Here is a 17716-nt window from a genome sequence, read left to right on the forward strand (position 1 = left end):
CTGCGAACATCTAGCGACAGCAACGAGCCAAATCACGCCGAGCCCCACATTCCAGATTGCACTCAACACAAGCTGCAGTCATGAGGAACGCGCCGCCGCCATCGAAGAAGCGCAAAATCGCCGTCGCAGTCCCCGAAAAGATCGAGTTTGACTTTTCAGCGCGCGAAGAATACCTCACCGGGTTCCACAAGCGCAAACTTGCACGGATAAAGCATGCACAAGAGGAGAATATGAAGAGGGAGAAGGAGGAGAAGCTGAGGTTTAGACGCGAGGTAAGCACACGATTGCGACGTCCCATCTCTAAGGTTGCACGACAAAGACGTTCGTTTTCTGTCACCGGCGCATCTCTGGTTTGTATTCAGAACAGTACAGAGGCTAACGATACCCTAAAATCCAGCTCCGAGAACAGCGCAAAATCGACCTAGAGAGACACGTTGAGGAAGTAAACCGACTTGTCAAACAAGCCAACGGCGACCTCGACCTCAGCGAAGCAGGCGAAACATCCGCCAATGACGACGACGACGATGACGAGGAAGAATTCACAGGCTTCCAAGAACCAGAGCCTATAAACCAGGAAGACGAATACATCGACGAAGACAAATACACAACCGTCACGATAGAAAGCGTGGGCATATCCAAAGCCGGGTTTTCAACACAGGGACAAGAGGACGAAGAGGCTGCTGCAAAGAGGAAAGCAGACGAGGAGAGGAAAAAGGCGGAAGAAGAGAGCAAGAAGCGGGTGTGGACAAAGGCGTGGCCGAAGAATAGCGAGAGGCCAAAGAAGAAGAAGAAGAAGTTTAGGTATGAGACCAAGACGGAGAGAAAGGCCGAGCGCATGAAGCAGGGCATGAAGAAGAGGAAGCAGAAGGAGGCTAGGGAGAACAAGTAGACTGGTAGATGTGTTGCTTGTTGGAAAGAAAGCTAGTGACTATACACGGCAAGACAATGATACCCCTTCACGAAGTCAAGCTGAACCCCGCATGTTGGTGCGCTGCCATGGTCGTGTTTTGCACAAGTCCAGCATTATTTCACTGCATAACTGCAGTGGGTCGTTCACCGCTCCTTGGTCAGACCTGGCAAAGCACATGTGAGTACCAAAGACAAAGGTGTCAGGAACCGCCAACAATGTATTCGCTCAGGGATTATCTAAAGCGAAGGCCCGCCCAGCAAGCAGCCGCAGGAAAGAAACAGATATATAGGGGTTTAGGGTAGGGTAGGGGGTACGGGGGAATGTAATGTGAAATCTGCCTCTTCTCCAAGCTCCACTGCATGCCGTGGTAATCATCCTCCGCCACTACTAGCCACCACGGACCGTTCCTCTTGTCGCACGCGCTCGAAATCGGCATCCGCAGAGGGACGATATCGAAGCTCGACTCAGAACTCGACTAGATACAGTCAACAACCGCAAAAGAGAGACGACAGCGAGATCAGATGTTACCGATCTCCTTGACAAAGTCGTCGAGCTCCTTCTTGGTGTCGGCGTATTTCTTGGCCATCTCTTCGTACTTGGTTTCCCACTGGTCGCGGGACTGCTCGAGGGCTTGGACTTTGCGTTCGTAGTGGCCGGACTTGACGTCGGTTTGGCGGAGCCTGGAGGGTGACGTGTCAGTGGCTGCAGATCAGGGGCCGGAAGCGTGGAGGGTAGATAGGAAAGGGGAACAGCAACGGCATCAGAGGGTGAATGAACGTACTTCTCGTTGAGCTCGCGGATAGTCCTGTCCGATTCCTCAGCTTCTTCCTCGAGAACTTGGATCTTGCGCTGGAGGCTCTCGGCCTGGGTGCCGGCCTGAGCACCTGCACCAGCTTCGTCCTTGTGGACCTTGACTTGCCCCTCAAGCTTCTCCACCTCGCTCTCGAGAACGGAGTTCTTGTGCGTCAGCGACGTGATCTCCTGCTCCTTCTGTGTCGTCTCCGACTCGAGCTGCTTGATCTTGGCCTTGTACTCCTCGGCGCGGGCGCTGCTCTCGTCCGCCTCGACGCGGAGAGCTTCCATGCGCTGTGCAGAACGTCATATCAGCGGCTGCTTTGGTACGACAGGCGTGCATTGTGGCGTCGGCTGTGGACTGGGTACCAAAGAAAGGGGATTTGGCGGGGTATGCGTGGACTCACCTTCTTGATCTGATCCATAGCTGCGGGAGGTGTGTGGTGCGGGCGACAGGTGTTTGTGTGGTGTTTGCAGGTGAGGAGAGCAAAGGAGCTGCAGCTTATGTAGGGATGTGGTACGGTCGGTGGTGCTTTGTTGTAAGAATTGTCTCCTGCAAGCGGATGGGCAAGCTGATAATGCGGGCAGGCGCTACCTCCGCCCGGACCCTGTGCGAAGCCCAGACCCTCTTTGCTGCCGCCCTAGCAACCGGCCGTAAACACTCAACACCCGATAGCGATAGCCACACGACTCGCTCAATGTAACCCCCAGAATGGCTACTCTCGCAGCAAACGACCAGGAGAACGCCGTCCGTCATCTGCACGCGGGTGCGGCGGGAAAGTCGCTCAATGCCGGCCTCAAGGGCTTAAACGCCAAAACACCCGGCAACAAAGCCCCCAAGACGCCTTTCAAGATCCCCCTCAACGACGAAAATGCCGTGGGCAAAGCGGGCAAGGGAAACGAGCTCTTCACCACCAACAAGGGCGGCAAGATCGACCAGAATGCCTTCGTGACGCCAGCCGGTAAGAGGAGAGATGGCAGACTGCGCAAGACGCCAACTGACACGTCTAGGTCCGCGCACGCGCGCGCCGCTGGGCATGAAGACGACCAACGCCAAATCGAGGCCCTTTGGAACCCCAGCGCCCCTCTCTTCCGCAAAGACACAGAAACTCAGCCCTCGCCTGCGCCGCCCCAAAGTCAAGGTCCACCAGCCGGAAGTCGCGCAAGAGTCCGAAGATGACGTGCCTGAGATCGAATACATGCCCCCGAAGGAGGTCCCACTCGAAGATGACATGGACGAATACCTACCCAAGAACTGGACCATGCCCAAACTCAGTAACCAGGACATGGTCCGCGGCATTTGGCAAGCCTACCACAACCCAATTGAGGACGATGGAAGGACGCGTGAGCAGCGCAAGTTCGAGGAGGAGATAGAGCAGGGTCGGAAGAAGCGTGATGAGCAGATGGATAAGATACTCGCGGCGCAGATGGCCAAGGACGATGCGGAGACGAAGGAGTACTACGGTATCAAGGAGCCCAAGAAGGAGGCCCCGAAGGCACCTGCTGCCCTCAGGAAAGCGGCCACTGGACCATCGACCATGCGAGCCAGATCTGCTGCCGCCGCTCTCTCTCCACCGTACAAGCCTAGCTACGCTGCTCCCACTGCAGCTGTAAAGTCGCGCGTACCCACTGGCCTAGTCGCAGGCAGGAAGGGAGCAAAGACGCCCACCGAGCTCACAGCATCCCGTCAAGCATCCGCCGTAGCAGCCTCCAAGAGCACCATCGGCTACGCCCAAGGCCGCGCCGGACGCGCAGCCCCAGCTGCACGCAAGCCTCTCTCCAACGTCACCAAGCCCGCTCCTTTCTCCGCTGGCCCCCGACCCGCCTCCTCGACGCATATTCGCAGTGCCAGCACAAACACTGGTACCATGCGAGGTCGCGGCCCCGTGTCTCGCTGCAGCTCAACTTCCACCAATGCCACACTTGTCACACCTCCAGAAGAAGAGCAGCCCCGCCGCACAGCTGAAGATCTAGAGCGTGAAATGGAGTTGTTGCTTCTCTCACGCTCCGACGACGAGGACGACGACGCGTGGATGAATAGCTTCAACACGCAGCTACACGGTGAAGATCCACTCGATGAAGACCACGAGAATTTCCAGCTTCAACTCCCTGAAGGTTTCTAGGCCGTCGTGGACAGTTTGGAGATGGGATATCAAAATGTCTGCGGATGACCACTTTGTTCGTCATTGTACTGTTAATGGGTTGCGGAGTACCGGTATTTGATACCTTTTGTTTTACACGCGCATGATTATTTTGGTCTACATGCTATCACGGTGGCTTACAGTGCACAATACATAGCATGATTGTACTTGTATTAAACACCACCTGTTTCACTGTCACTACTACACATCAAGTCATATACCACCAATGTAAAATCACCGACAACAGACTGTCCAGTTGATAATAGCATTTCATTAAGATGTAGCAAACGTCGTCGACCAGAGGAAGCGACCCTTCCTCCAGTCCCACCAACTGTTTGCCCCTGTCTTTCTCAAGCATATACCCATTCTGCCTTCCCTTCCCCAGCCAAGCCATCCATCCAGTTTCTCTTTTGGTTCAAGGAAAAGCTTACGCAAAGACAATAGTATGAAGAAAGACCCCATGTACCCCAGTCCCTACACACAAAGGGAGGGGGCCAAGATGCGCGCTTCTGGAAACCAAGAAGGAGGAAAACACCGTAAATGCGCCATGCTGCTAGAATCAAGTAAGACTGAGGAAAACGATGACGACGGGTGACTCTGAGCGTCGGTGACTGTCGCGGATGGATACGGATGTTCGTGATGTTGTCGTAATAAGAGGACGGATGTGGGGTTTGTGGGATGCAGTATGTGGTTGTGTAGATTAGATTTACTTGCTCTTCCGCTTGCCGGACATGTATGCGTCGGGAAGCGTGGAGTTCAAAGTATGATGAGTTGATGGACCAGACGGATCAGTCAACGACCTCGTCGACGGCATAGAGATTCTGGTTAAGAATCTTATTCATGGTGAACATGTGGACGCGGTCTTGTTTGAAGACTGCACGCATGGCGTCGTCGCAGCGGATCTGGCGCCTGTCGTCCGGGTCTTGTAGCTCGCGCTCCTTGACGTACTCCCATATCTTCTTAACGGTCTGGGGGCGCGAGAGCTGAGTTTCGCCGAGGAGTTCGGAGAGGGCTGGGGAGAGGGCCATGGGTTTCTGGGTGTGGTTAGCTTTGACTTGGGGTGATGATGTAGACTAGATGAGGTTGACTTACATGGAAACCTCCTTTCCGGCTCGGGCTCTTCTTCTCGCCTCCACTACCTGATGCGATGTCGCTGTCGTCTTCATCCTTGATCCTGGTCGAGCTCTTCTTCTTGGTCTTGGTCTTCTTCGGCGCAGCTACTTTCCGCTTAGTGTTCCCGCCGCGTGTCGCCCTACCCATGCGCGCATTCTCCTCAGCCTGTAATCTCGCCGCGAATGCAGCATCGTCATCCTCGTCCTTGACCTTGGTCTTCTTGACCTTCTTCTTAGGAGGCGCAACATCTTCGACCTCAGACAGCGCTGACTCGTCATCGGGCGGCGATCGCTTGTTGTGGGAGACGTCGGAGGTATCGTCATTCGAGGCCTTTGCGCCAGTCTCGACTGTGGGTATAGGCTCAGAAACCTCGGACCCGCCATTCTGCTCGTTGTTGAACTTGTCGAACCGCTGCATAATGAGCACGGTAATCTGGTCCTATTTGCGAGTCTCAGTATATGCCGCTGTATGTTATATTGAGCTTCAAACCTTCTGCTGTGAAAGGTCATCCTCGACTCTCTCTTGTAATCCCTTCCGTATGCGCTTTGCGCTGATAGTGTTTATGTCGCTGGCGCGTAGGATTTCGTCGATAATGACGGAGTAGGAAGCTTGCACTTCGGCGGGGAGAGGGTCTGCTGTGACACGTTAGAATGTAGACATACGCGTAGCAGACGGCAAGCGGGCACGTACCTGCCATGGCTGCGATATTTCAAGTCTCGACAGCAAGAAGTTGCAAAGGTAGACGCTGTAGGTAGAGAGGTGGTCGCCGCGGGGAGCAGTCTCCAAACCACAAATTATCGCGGAGCTCCGATGCAGCTGCGATGTTCGTGGTGGCTATGTCGTGCAAAGAACCGCGGTTGGTACCAGGGTCGCGGAACCACCAATGGGACCTAAGATGTGGATGGATGCAGAAGATACGTAGAGAGCGTCGCGTATGGCGGGAATGTCGCCAGGCTCTCACGTAGCGATCGGCAAGCGTCGTCGCGCAATAAACTCCAAGACGGGTGAGAGAGGGCCAGCGAAGGTGCCCGGGCAGCCAAGTACGTCGGGCGCCTCAAAAGGGTAGTTCCGTAGTGGGGTGCAGGCACTGGCAAGCGACAGCAATCTCGTGTGGGAAGAGGCTCAAATTTAGAAAATGGGTGCAGCGGAGCTTGGGTGCTGTCGTGGAGATGAACGGGGCAGGTGAACAGAACTAAGGTTCATGGATCGTTGCAGTATGCGCGATGAGGTGTGAAGTCGAATGCACGGGCGCCGTCTAGCTCAGGTACGCCGATGGAGGCTGGGAACCACGACCATCTAAGTAGTTCGATCCGACAAAGAAAAGCAACTCCGACGCTCTTGTTGGTCTCACAGCGCTTCCACGCGCGCAATTGTCAGAAATATAGGTTTTCCGTCAAGCATCGCATCGCCTGCACAAGCTGCAAGCTGCGTATTTGTTGGTTCTCATGCCAAATGCGGTAATCTATGTATGCCACTAGTCTGGGTCCAACAGCCTCGCTTTCAACCTTGGAACCATTCGAGTCGACGCCATTTCCATGGTTGAAGCCGCCAACAACTTCACATAACCAGACAGCCTACTCCATACATCTGCTTTTCCACCGCACTTTTAATTTGATACCAATCCGCTCTTCTCTCCGCGAACTCATACACCTCTTCTGCTCGGAATATGCCGTGGTATCTGTCCGTGTCGGCAATGATGGTAGCGATCTCTTTCGCTTCCTTTGCGTCGATGAGATATATCTGAGAGAGTTCGCGAAGCGCGGCGAAGTACTGCATAAGGGGCTTATTGCGCAGCGATACGATGTACGCGTTGTATGCATTCATGTCACTGCTGGGATTAGTTCATGTCTAGGTCTACGGATCATGTGTCATACCTGATGAGTTTGATGGCGCCATCCACACTGATTCTCTGACGTTTCAAGTGCTTGCAGAGAGCAGTGAACAAGCGCACACCAACTTCTTGGTTGAAGACGTCCAGGACGTTCTTGTCTGTGCTGCCGATGAGCATGTTTGTGTGTGACGAAACAACTTCCACAATCTTCGTTGCCGTCTGGCTAGGTCCAATGTCGGACATATGCACCTGCCCGTTGGGCCCAACGGGAGGATTGAAGTCGGATGGGTGTTGTGTAGTGCCGCAGAGATACTCCACTTCGTCCATCAGCACATCGATACCCTTGTTGAGACCTGCAGCGACACGTTCGTCCAGCATAGCCTCAAAGCGCTTCTTCTCCTTTGCGGCAAGGCTGAGGAAATCGTCGCGGTCGGTCAAATTGGCAGCCACAAGCTCCTGGAGATAGAACACCTCAACCATCTGTTGGATCAAGTCCCCAACGTTGACCAGTTCCAAAAATGCTACCAGTGGCGCAACGCCCTCTTTGCTATGATCCGCGACTTCTCGCGGCTTGTAGTCAGCCAAATGACTGACAGCCTTGTCGAAACCCAACTTCATATGGCGGTTGCCGAGAATCTGGACTAGGTTGATAAAGATCTGCTCAGATTGTTCCTTCGCCTCTTCACCAGATTGGCCACCAAGTCTAACAAATCGCGCGGCTCTTTCCAACCCGGACTTGGCCATGTGTGTCAGGTTCAGCGCCACTTCGATACTAAACAGCGATCGGATGCCCTCTAAACGCGAGTTCATGATTGCTGCCTTGGCGGCAAGTTCAGTGGTCGGGGCTTCGATTCGCGGCGTAGGCGACCGTTCACCAGAAAGAGGAGTACCGAGTCTTGAGGTAGGGTCCAAAGTATTAGTGCCGTTCATGCCAGTTACGCTTTCGTTGGGCTTGCTAGCACTAGAGCCGCCAATAGTTGGGAGTACATTGACCGGCATCATGACCACCTTCTTGAAGGATGATAGAAAGTCTTGTTTAACAGCTTTCCTGTTGACATTGGCCATGTATAACGTTTCGGTGCTCTGCTCTTCTTCCATTAAACGCTTCTCCCACAGGTCGACCTCTGCAGCTGACTTTCGCTTGAAGTAATCTAACTCCTCTTGTAGGTAAAGGTCGATGTGTTGCTCAAAGCAACGAGACACGATGCGCATGGCCTCTTCGCGGAAATCGGGCTTCGATGCATTGGTAGGATGTAATGAGACTGCAAGTTGTAGGGCTTGCTCATAGAGTCCCGCAACGGCTTTCAGGTAGGCTTCGATGCTTACATCGTGAGCCTCGTCGAACAAAGTCGTGAGATATTCGGCGATGACGTCATCCGCAACGCGCTCAAAGAAGGTTTGTAGCACGTCGACAGTGGGGGGAAAGACACGATCGATAATGTCTGCTTCTTCGTTGAGCGCACTTGCCAGTCCTCTGAAAAACTCATGGGATGGTTCCAGTGTCAGCACTTCGTTGCGTAGGCAATCTGCAGGGTCACCGAGCTTCTCTTTCTCCAACATCAAAGGGTGATTGTGAATAAAAGAGTCCAAACATGCCGCGCCGCCGTTTAGAGCCACGAGGACGGTAGCAAATCTCTTCATACGTCCGTCAAAGTCTTTGTCTGCATAGCCTTGCTCAAACTCTCGGAGTACAGCATTCTCGAAAATGCCAGTCATCGTGTCTAGTTTCTCCTCGCGCTGGCTCCAACCTTGCGCATAATCACTTTTTGCAAATATCTTGAGCTGCGCCAGCATCTGAGCCTGTTGCTCGGGATCGCGGTAGGTCCGAAATAGAATAGGGTCTGTATGACTTCTTGACCTCTCCAAGTCGTAATAGAACGGGGCCAGCGCCCCGTAGACTTTGCCGTACTCTTGCCGCGCCATGCCTCGAATCGAGCGTACATTCGCAAGGACCTTGACAGCTGCCTGCGGATCCACCGCGTACGAGCTTTGTGCCAACGTCCCGGAAGGTGACAATGTCATGTCATTGAAGCCCTTGTCCAGCGTGGTAGCGCGAGGTCTACTTCGGTGTTCCTGAGACTTCCGCAGCATATCTTCCTCTATGGTGGCATCGAACAGTGTCATGCTTGTCTTGCCAGGTACGTCATCCCCCAGAGGCATCCCGTTGGTGCTGCCATTGAGTGCCACACCAGACCTCCGGGCCTCCTCCGCTTTTTGTGCCTCGAGCTTTTTCCGCATGGATTCCTCGAATCGTTGTTTGGCTTCGGCTTCGTTCCAGCAGCCCATGCTCCGAAGTCTTTGAATCCACCTGGTATCGTCGTATACCATCTCGCGCATGCGTCTCGAGGTGCGCGCGAAGCTGAACATATCGGCGACGGGTAGGTAGTCGAGGATGGCATTGATGAGCTCTACGTTGTTTCGTCAGACGCAGGTCTTCGTATGGCACTGTCTCCCTACCGGCTGGTAATACAGCTTTGGAATCATGCACCAACTGCGTGGTTCTCAGCGACGCGAGGACGGACGGCTGTGTCGGGGGCACCGCCCGCTTAAAGTTGGACTTGGTCGCCATGGTTCAGATATCACGGTAGAGACTGTGGTGGTTGTATGCGAGTGCGTGTGTTTTCCCATTATCGGGGTCCAGCGATGCTTCGCGCGTGGTGGCTGCGGGGAGCTTTTGGCAGGGTGGAGCAGTGACCGCTGGCGGCTGGCGGCTGGCGGCAGGGTCTCGTAGATCCAACATGGCGCAAGATTGATCGCCCGGCAGCTAGAATCTACACATGACGCAAGCAAGGCTGCGTGGACTACATTCACTGTCAACCTCTCCTCTGAATACTGCAACACTGGTGTTGATGGCCATTACGCTCCAAGGCATTGTGTTGGGCAGGCACGCGACCAGATCAACACGCGCAAAGTGTGAAAGTAACAAGGCACCGATGCGCGACCGCCACAGTTGTACCTGAGGATGCATAACCCTATGGCGATGCACTGACTAGCAAGTAAAGCCGTAGAGATGAAGCTTCTTCTGGGGCGAGCCCAATGCACTGTGCAGGCCATGGCATTCTCAACTCGGACATTTCATGACGGCACACGCGCGTCGCTGTGCATCGATCGCAGATGCGCGCATAGAGGGTAGTTAACCCTCCTCCGCGAGATGAGTGTCTCTGAGGATAGACTTCAGTCTGGCTAACGTCCAACACGTGCATCGGCAAGCGCAACCCAAATCACGAGTTACAGCCAAGCGGCGCGTCTGGAATTACCCAAACCAACTCAAAGTCTCGCCAGCCAAGGTTTTCACAGTTGAGATCGTCTCAGATCTGGTTGCTATTGTAAGATGAGGCGCGCGTGGTACCCGAAAGGTTATAGCCCCTGGGACCAGAGGACTTCCGTAGTCCTTCGTGCTCGACTCAGACTTTGTGTCCTCTGGCTGTGCAGCGCATGCTGAGTGGCGATCTCAGGAGGACCTTGGAGGCTCACTTCGTGTTGCTATGGTGCAAAGGTAAAGAGTCCTTCAGCAGGCAAAAGGCTACTATAGAGTCCTTCCCTGAGGGGCACTGCAGGGCGACCTGTAGGGCTTTCCCCGACATGTTGTCGCAGCAACTGCGCGGTTTTCCAATGTGTCGATGATTGGTAAAGGGCGCTGGGGCGCAGCCGGGCACCGAAGGAGGGCGTGGCCACTGGGAACGCGTAAACTTCCCAGTCTTGTCCACGGCCACAGGTCCAGCTCTCTGCCCAGGTGTCATCCGCAAAAGGGATGAAACGGAGCCCTGGCTGGCCGTCTCTCTGGCCGACGAAAGCTCGCGAGACGTCAGTAGGCGCACCCTCCAAGCCTGTACCTGCGTCTCCGAGAGCGGGCCGACCGATCCAGACCTAGCGCGCACTGGCGGCGTGGCTCGTTTGAACGTGACAGCGTGTCTGGGAGCAGCATCCGGGAACCTCGTGATCTTGTGTCGCCAGCGCATGCGGCTCTGGTGGACCGCGCGTGGCCTCAGACGCGGTGACGCGCTGTCCTATGACGGCATAACGGCTGTTCGGCGAAGCACCTAGAAGGCATCTAGAAACACCTTATGAAAGGTTGTGAAGGGGTGCTGCTGGGTCTCGGGCCTCGATGGGCAGGGATGGCGAGAGTGAAGCAGCGAATGGGTTCGGCTTCCGCAGCTTCTAGTCCCCCAGGACCTTCCTCACATAGGCGCGACAGCTTATGTTATTCAGGCACGGATGCCAGGCTTGTCGACGATTCTTTGAGACACCGGGTCAGCGAGGCGGATCCACGATTGGCTGTTTCACACTGAATTGTGGGGGTGACAGCTTTGTCCTGTTCCATCCCCTTTCAGACGCCGTCCAAGAGTCATCCCAGAGAAGCAATGTGCGATTGCTTCACTTCCAGTTGGCTGTGCCTGCCATACGCACCGAAGGGCCACGTACTGGGTGCCCTCTGATGGCCCGTCCGTTGCCCCGTGGATCATGGAGGACACGGCCAAGGTAGACGTCAGTATCATGAGTTACTGGAGGACCATGACTTCAGAAGTTAAATATATATGTCCCAGCTATCGGTCCACTGTCACAAGTACTGACACTCCTGTTGCACCGCTACCATACAAAACAACGTTTGCGAATCTTTAAAGTCTCACACAAAGTCTCACCTCTACCCACTCTTAAGCACACCTGCACCAATCTGAACACCGCCCGTACAACATTATCACAGCCAAATCCGACAACATGGTCTCCGCGATGTACAAACCCAAGAACCCCGGCAATGGTCAGCCTGGTGATGGTGGCCGTAAGTGTTTCCCAAAAGAATGGTCCTGGAGTTCCATTGCTAACAGCCACATCAGGAAAGCCGCTTACCCAGGCCGACAAATGAAAGAAAGGCTGCGCCTTCACCACCAATCAACCACCCACCATCTCCTGCATCTCGGCTGGCGCACCATACGTTCCGTTTCGAAAACCGATTTCGCATTCCTTATTGCCATGGAAAAAAGCTGCTCAGCATGTTGCAGTGCAACCGCGTCGCTTTTGTCTCGCGATCCGGCTGTCCTTCCCCTGGCCCCCGTCCTCCCTGCTAGGTCCCAGACGCGCTATCGCTGAGATCGCTTCACGAGGCGCAGCACCACAGCAACGACCGATCGGGAGAATGCTGCTCCGGGCTGTGTTTGCTCCGGTGAGCAGTACAGGCACAGGAGTCATCAACGACACGACCGAGGCGACTTGGAGGACCTGGGGCTGCTACTTATCCAAGAGGCCAAACCGCGAAGTTGCCTGTGGGTGCCTTGTGTGCGCCCCGCCGCGGTGTGGCTCTAAGGCTGCGGCTGTGCAACCCATGTGCCCACAAACTTCACCCAGCCCTACTAGGCACCGAACGTCAGTTCACCATTTTCGGTATCCACTGGCCGCTTTTCTGCCTGGAGATTGGGCCCTGGCCCGTCATTCGGCTTCAACACCGTGGCTCTGCTGCTAAACGGCGGTGACTAAAGGAGTCACCATCGAGGTAGACAGGGCTGTTAGCCTTCTGGAAGCACGCTAGAAGGAAGGCAGCCTGGAAATCGCCTTGTATCTCAGGTCACACCCAATGAGCATTTTCAATTTCCTCTCCAGTGGCGCAGTCATGGTTCTTTTGACAAGCAATTGAATCACCGGAGCGGATTAATCTCAACTCTCGCTGCGTCACAGCCTGAAAGAAGGCAGTCATTGCCTGTTCCTGGCGGGAATTGAGGCACTACGACAGGCCTCAGGATAGATTTATAGACAATACAAACGCCTCCGAAGGCTTAAAACCTCATCAACCACATCTCAACCTTGACTCTGCCTGCATACCTTACACGAACCACAGCCCGCAACCTTTAGCCACGCCTATCAGCAAGCCATCTCAGCCCCAACCCCAACTCAAATCCATATACAACTACCACACCACCATGAGACTCCTCGAGCAAAACAACACTTCCTCCTACGCCGACCCCCAACCTCGAGACGGAGGTGCACCAAACCCAGGCGCAAGACTATCATCATCAATGTTGCTTTCCATGGCAGGAACAGAACCCCAACCTCGCGATGGTGGCTAATGACCTTGGAGTTGACTTGGTATGTCCACTGCTTTGTACCATGCCCATTCTCAAACTAACATGGACCAGATCATACCTCCTTCCCTTCATTCAGCTAAACAAACCGACTTCATCTCTCCGTCGTTACTCCCAAACAAACCCAGATCGACATAAACAACTACAACACCAACGACTCCTACACATGCCATTCCCGGCTTTGGCCCTGAACTAGCAGCAACATCGCATCGTCCTTCCGGTACACCATTTCCTACTTCGACATCGACTTCTTCATTATTCTGTAACAACAATTGCATCTTGGGTGTTTGGATTCTTCTTTTGCTGTACAATAAGAGAATGTGCAATGGGCATGGCAACGATTGCTTTCTGGGGATATAGACGGCGTTTTTATAGAAAGCAGGGCCACTTCATAGCCGGGTTTTCGTTTGGCGCCTTCCAGGCGAGATAGATGGGCATTGCGTCGATGCATTATTGGATTCGCTTCCATACGACATGTATCATAGAGTAGATAATGAGTAGCCACACTCCGTGGCTATGACAATCGCACAACTTCAAGTTCGAAAATATCTTGCGCAATGAAATTGGGCTATGAGGAAGAAAGGTTCACGTTGATGGGATTGTTGAACTGGGTGTTCGCTCGCGTATCTGCATCTCTACCCCACGCTGCCTGGCCCAAGCCTTGGCATAGATAATGAGATTACTGTACCGCGTGGACGCGCCTACATGCTTGCTTCTGCTCCCCGTGGGTGCCTGTATCATATATGCGCGCATTTGCGTCGTAAGCAAACCTCCAGGCAGCTTTTTGTACATTCTCAAAATACCTGATGACCTCGCTACCGACTCCCAGGTCTCGTCTTTCGACTCGAGCATGACGTTCTCCCGCCCATAGTGCTCGGCTTATGGACCCCGCAGCAGCAACTAGACGTTAGTCACAGAAACCCAAAAACAGAGTCACGCACGCGCACAGCATGGAGATTTTCACGGCTCAGAAAGCAACGTGCCGCCTAGTCGACCAGAATGAGCACCACCGGCGCGTCGTGCCCAGGCGCGAGCAGACGACTGGTGCTTGTCACCAAGGTCTTCAGCGACCACGATTCCTTCTGGCGTGCAAAACGGAGCACAGTCCTTGAAAGTCTTGTCCTTGCGCCTGGCTTGCTGGTCGCGGAAGAGCCAAGAGCACGGTCAATATAAGAAGTGTTGTGACTGCCATCGCGTCATCACTTGGGCCTTGCTCAATCTCTCTCACCTTGACGCTTTGTACCCAAGTAACCGCTGCGACTTCACGGTTTGCGCCAGCGAACACACTCCTGCAACAGCAGCCTGCTATCAATCGTGCTCCCAAAGCTCATTACAACAACAATTCGCCCAGGATGACCACTCGACCGAACGAGTACCAGCGTGTTGCGTCGCACGGGCGCGGAGGTGCTGGTAAGCCTACCTATACTTTCCTCCAGACGTTAAGCGCGACTCCGCGACGCTTGCAGTGGAACGGCTGGGTCTGTCTGTCTTTGCAGCGCACACCAGCGCGCAAAGACTGCCTCCCTCTGTCGCATAGCCAAAGCAGTCCTTGGAGTGCCTGCGATTGTTCACCAGCTTCTGCGTCTGAGCGACCACTGACGTTTGCAGGCAACATCGCAAAAGACGACCCTACCAACTACCCCAAGCCAGAAGATCTCGTCACCCCAACCCTCAAGTCCAACACCTACACCACGGGCCGAGGTGGAACTGGAAACATGGCGCGCAACGACCCCGAGCGTCCTGACCTTGCGCGCGCTGCCCAAGACGTCGAAAGTAAGCCGCACCCAGAGCCACAAGGCCCCAAGCACTACGGTCGTGGAGGTGCCGCCAACATTATCGGCGATGGACAACCCGCGCAGCGAAAGAGCGCCGAGGCTAAGCGCAAGAGCGAGGACGAGAAGCGCGAGGACAACGGCAAGGGCCTGCTCGGCAAGGGCAAGGATTTGTTGAACAAGTTGGGCAAGAAATAAGTCTGACCTGTTCAGCGGTCAACGACATCATGGTACATTGTAGCCGTGTATGATGCGCTGCCTACCTGGAGTGGTCGATGAGGCTTTCGGTTTCTCTTTTACGGTTCATGATATCCCCGGAATTGCAAGGCTTTTGGTCTGTGGGCGGAGGAGTTGGTGTATCTTTCTATGATTTTCAACATTGTCTAACCTAACTAGCATAATGGTATTCAGTTGCTTGATCATCCTACTGACTGCCATGCTTGGTTAATCAGCTTTTCGATGCGGCTGCCATGCCATTCTTTCGAGATAGCGTGCTTTCTCATCACGATAGTGTGTTGATTGGGCGTCCATGCATACTACGCAGGCGTCTTCCAACGGCCTGAGAGTGCCCAAGTATTACATCATCACATGGCCGATCCCAACATTCATACAGTCCCTTCACCGCTTACATACGATTTGCGCACTAATACTTGCTTTTCTCCTCTCGTTAGCACCATCGGCAGTCAGTTATTTTAGACCTCGCGAAATGCTTTGATAGGACGATGCTGGTATTCCGCACATAAAGGGTCTTCGGCAAGAGGCAAGCGTCATGCGCGGGGGATTTGCAACCCGGGACAACTACCCACAGCGGGGCACTCATCCTTCTACTGTTCCATCAAGACAGCGTCATGCGCATGGTCTGAATGCACCTTCTCGAAGCCTTGCACTGCAGTATCGCCATGCAAGTCCCAGGAAAGGTGTTCCGAGCGAATGTGTCACTTCCAACTGCCGATTCTGACGAGCACACCACCACATACGAGCCGCCCTCTACCAACGTGGTGGACTAACAACCCATTCCAGTCGCGCTCAACTCCGGTATCCGATGGCTCGGTACGCTATCAACGCAGTGCGCCGCTCCTCCATCACCTGGTATGGTCCTGTCTTTATGGAGGGTCGTCCGACCGCTACACTGTGGCTGCAGATAATGCCTCATTGGGATGCATGCTTTTGGTGGGGGGTGTAAGGGGGTGACGTAGAGAGTCCAGCGAACGTTCAGCTGATATGCGAGACTGTCGAGAAGAGACACCATCTACGGGGTTGAAACAGTACTTTGATTCGCGCAAGAGGTAGACAGACGCAGTACTCCAGAGTACGCGAAGCAGTTCGCATAGAGCAACCTTACTGTACTCTTCCGCATCCTCTCGAGGTCCGTATATGCACAGCATCGGTCCTATACCAGCTCCGGATCTTGCTCCGCTTCACACTGTCCATACGTAGGCAAGTAGTCCGGTGAGCGGCGATAGACCTGCCCGGCATGCGCTCTTGTCCGAGGGCGTGAACCTCGGAATCTTGGGCATGATGACACCACACCGTTCATGCGTAGGTATGTGGTTTGTCCAGCTTACGACAACTACGCCTCATTGTACGACGTGGGCTGGCACGATTGGTCTGTAGGAGCCCTCGTGCAGCCTTCAACTTAGCCGACGTTTTTCTTCCCAGTTGGATGTGATTCGGCTTATGATAGGAAGAGTGTCGGCTTGCGTATTAAGGTTGCGGTACGTCCCGCTGCAGTGGACTACCGGCTTTGTATACCTTTTTGCCTTCGCAATTTCTTGCTGCTTTATATGAACCCACTCCTCAAGACTACCTGAGCAGCAGATAGTTCATCGTTTATCACAATATGTCTACTACTACTACTATCGAGACGGAGACGTACACGGATACATGGGTCCATTACCATGATGGTGGTGTTCCTGGTCGAAGACCAGTTCTCAAGGGCACCGCTGCTAAAGAGACGTTCACCGAACTACCAAAAATCGACTTCAGACGCATATACTCGGACGATCTGGAGGATAGGAAAGAGCTAGCCAGAGAAGTCGGCGTCGCATGTCGAGACATAGGCTTCTTCTACGCAGTGAACCACGGGGTGGACGATGATGTACTGGAAGACACTTTCGATGCGTTGAAGGAGTACTTCGCGTTACCAACCGACGTCAAAATGGAGACTCACAACCAAAAGACGGAAAAGTTCAGGGGTTACGAAGCTTTCTTGGAAGGCAAACTCGACCCAAGTACACGAGGAGGTAATGTCTTCACTGCCTCCACTCACACAACCACTCATCCATCTAACACCACTATCTAGATCTAAAAGAAGGCTTCCTAATGGGCGAAGACTTCACCGACTCAGAACAACTCTCCCTCATCTCCTCGCTCCCTCCCTCACCACAAACCCCGCGCAACCAATGGCCCAGCCACCCGTCCGCCCTCTTCTGGCGCTCAGCCATCTACCGCTACTACAAATCCATGTTCGAATTCAGCAAACGCATGCTCCACATCTTCGCCCTCGCTCTCGACCTCCCCGAAGACTACTTCGACACCATAACCACACACCCCATGACCAACGTCCGCGCCGTCCACTACCCACCCCAAGAGCGTCAAAGCGACGTAGGAATCGGTGCCCACACAGACTTTTGCTGGTTCACGCTCGTGTGCCAATCCAAAACCGCATACCCAGCTCTCGAAGTGCTGAACGCGAACGGTATCTGGGTCCCTGTCCACCCCCAACCCAACACGTTCGTTGTTAATATTGCGGATTTCCTCAAGTTGGTTACGGGCGGCTCGTGGCAGAGTACTGTGCATAGAGTGAAGAATATCGGGGGCGAAGAGAGGTATAGTATGCCGTTCTTCTTTAGCCCGAATGAAGATGCAAAGGTTAGTGTTGTGCCGCATTTGAGAGAGGAGGGGAAGCGGTACGATGAATTTGGTGTTGGGGAGTATTTTCAGAAGAGGTTGGATATTGATCGGAGGACGCATTTGAGTGAGGGTGAGAAGAAGAAGGAGGAAGAAGATAAGCCAAAGAGGCCAGTGAGGGAGAGGAAGGACAGTGGTCTCTGAGTATGCAAGCTTGGTCAGCATGTAAAGTAGGA

General features: G+C 54.0%; 7 protein-coding genes across 7 annotated transcripts; 4 read left to right on the plus strand and 3 right to left on the minus strand.

The window, feature by feature from the left end:
* Positions 1-80: 80 nt before the first annotated feature.
* J4E86_010348 (uncharacterized protein) lies at positions 81-889 on the plus strand (the record flags this gene model as incomplete). The annotated part of the gene is made up of 2 exons (XM_051450847.1): positions 81-272; positions 398-889. 2 exons carry the CDS (start codon positions 81-83, stop codon positions 887-889), a joined length of 684 nt encoding a protein of 227 aa, XP_051298040.1.
* Positions 890-1427: 538 nt separating this feature from the next.
* Positions 1428-2127, minus strand: J4E86_010349 (uncharacterized protein; the record flags this gene model as incomplete). Its single annotated transcript, XM_051450848.1, has 3 exons — positions 1428-1590; positions 1692-1996; positions 2110-2127. The coding sequence occupies 3 exons, from the start codon at positions 2125-2127 to the stop codon at positions 1428-1430; spliced, it is 486 nt and encodes a 161-aa protein (XP_051298041.1).
* Positions 2128-2414: 287 nt separating this feature from the next.
* On the plus strand, positions 2415-3825 carry J4E86_010350 (uncharacterized protein; the record flags this gene model as incomplete). The annotated part of the gene is made up of 2 exons (XM_051450849.1): positions 2415-2664; positions 2714-3825. The coding sequence occupies 2 exons, from the start codon at positions 2415-2417 to the stop codon at positions 3823-3825; spliced, it is 1362 nt and encodes a 453-aa protein (XP_051298042.1).
* Positions 3826-4631: 806 nt separating this feature from the next.
* J4E86_010351 (uncharacterized protein) lies at positions 4632-5653 on the minus strand (the record flags this gene model as incomplete). The annotated part of the gene is made up of 4 exons (XM_051450850.1): positions 4632-4877; positions 4936-5394; positions 5446-5591; positions 5647-5653. 4 exons carry the CDS (start codon positions 5651-5653, stop codon positions 4632-4634), a joined length of 858 nt encoding a protein of 285 aa, XP_051298043.1.
* Positions 5654-6513: 860 nt separating this feature from the next.
* On the minus strand, positions 6514-9356 carry J4E86_010352 (uncharacterized protein; the record flags this gene model as incomplete). The annotated part of the gene is made up of 3 exons (XM_051450851.1): positions 6514-6784; positions 6831-9195; positions 9245-9356. The coding sequence occupies 3 exons, from the start codon at positions 9354-9356 to the stop codon at positions 6514-6516; spliced, it is 2748 nt and encodes a 915-aa protein (XP_051298044.1).
* Positions 9357-14210: 4854 nt separating this feature from the next.
* J4E86_010353 (uncharacterized protein) lies at positions 14211-14828 on the plus strand (the record flags this gene model as incomplete). Its single annotated transcript, XM_051450852.1, has 2 exons — positions 14211-14268; positions 14467-14828. The coding sequence occupies 2 exons, from the start codon at positions 14211-14213 to the stop codon at positions 14826-14828; spliced, it is 420 nt and encodes a 139-aa protein (XP_051298045.1).
* A 1642-nt stretch (positions 14829-16470) lies between these two features.
* J4E86_010354 (uncharacterized protein) lies at positions 16471-17684 on the plus strand (the record flags this gene model as incomplete). The annotated part of the gene is made up of 2 exons (XM_051450853.1): positions 16471-16873; positions 16933-17684. The coding sequence occupies 2 exons, from the start codon at positions 16471-16473 to the stop codon at positions 17682-17684; spliced, it is 1155 nt and encodes a 384-aa protein (XP_051298046.1).
* Between the last annotated feature and the right edge of the window lie 32 nt (positions 17685-17716).

The sequence above is a fragment of the Alternaria arbusti genome (assembly GCF_024043155.1).
Source record: "Alternaria arbusti strain BMP 1465 chromosome Unknown scaffold_21, whole genome shotgun sequence".
NCBI classification, from domain to species: domain Eukaryota; kingdom Fungi; phylum Ascomycota; class Dothideomycetes; order Pleosporales; family Pleosporaceae; genus Alternaria; species Alternaria arbusti.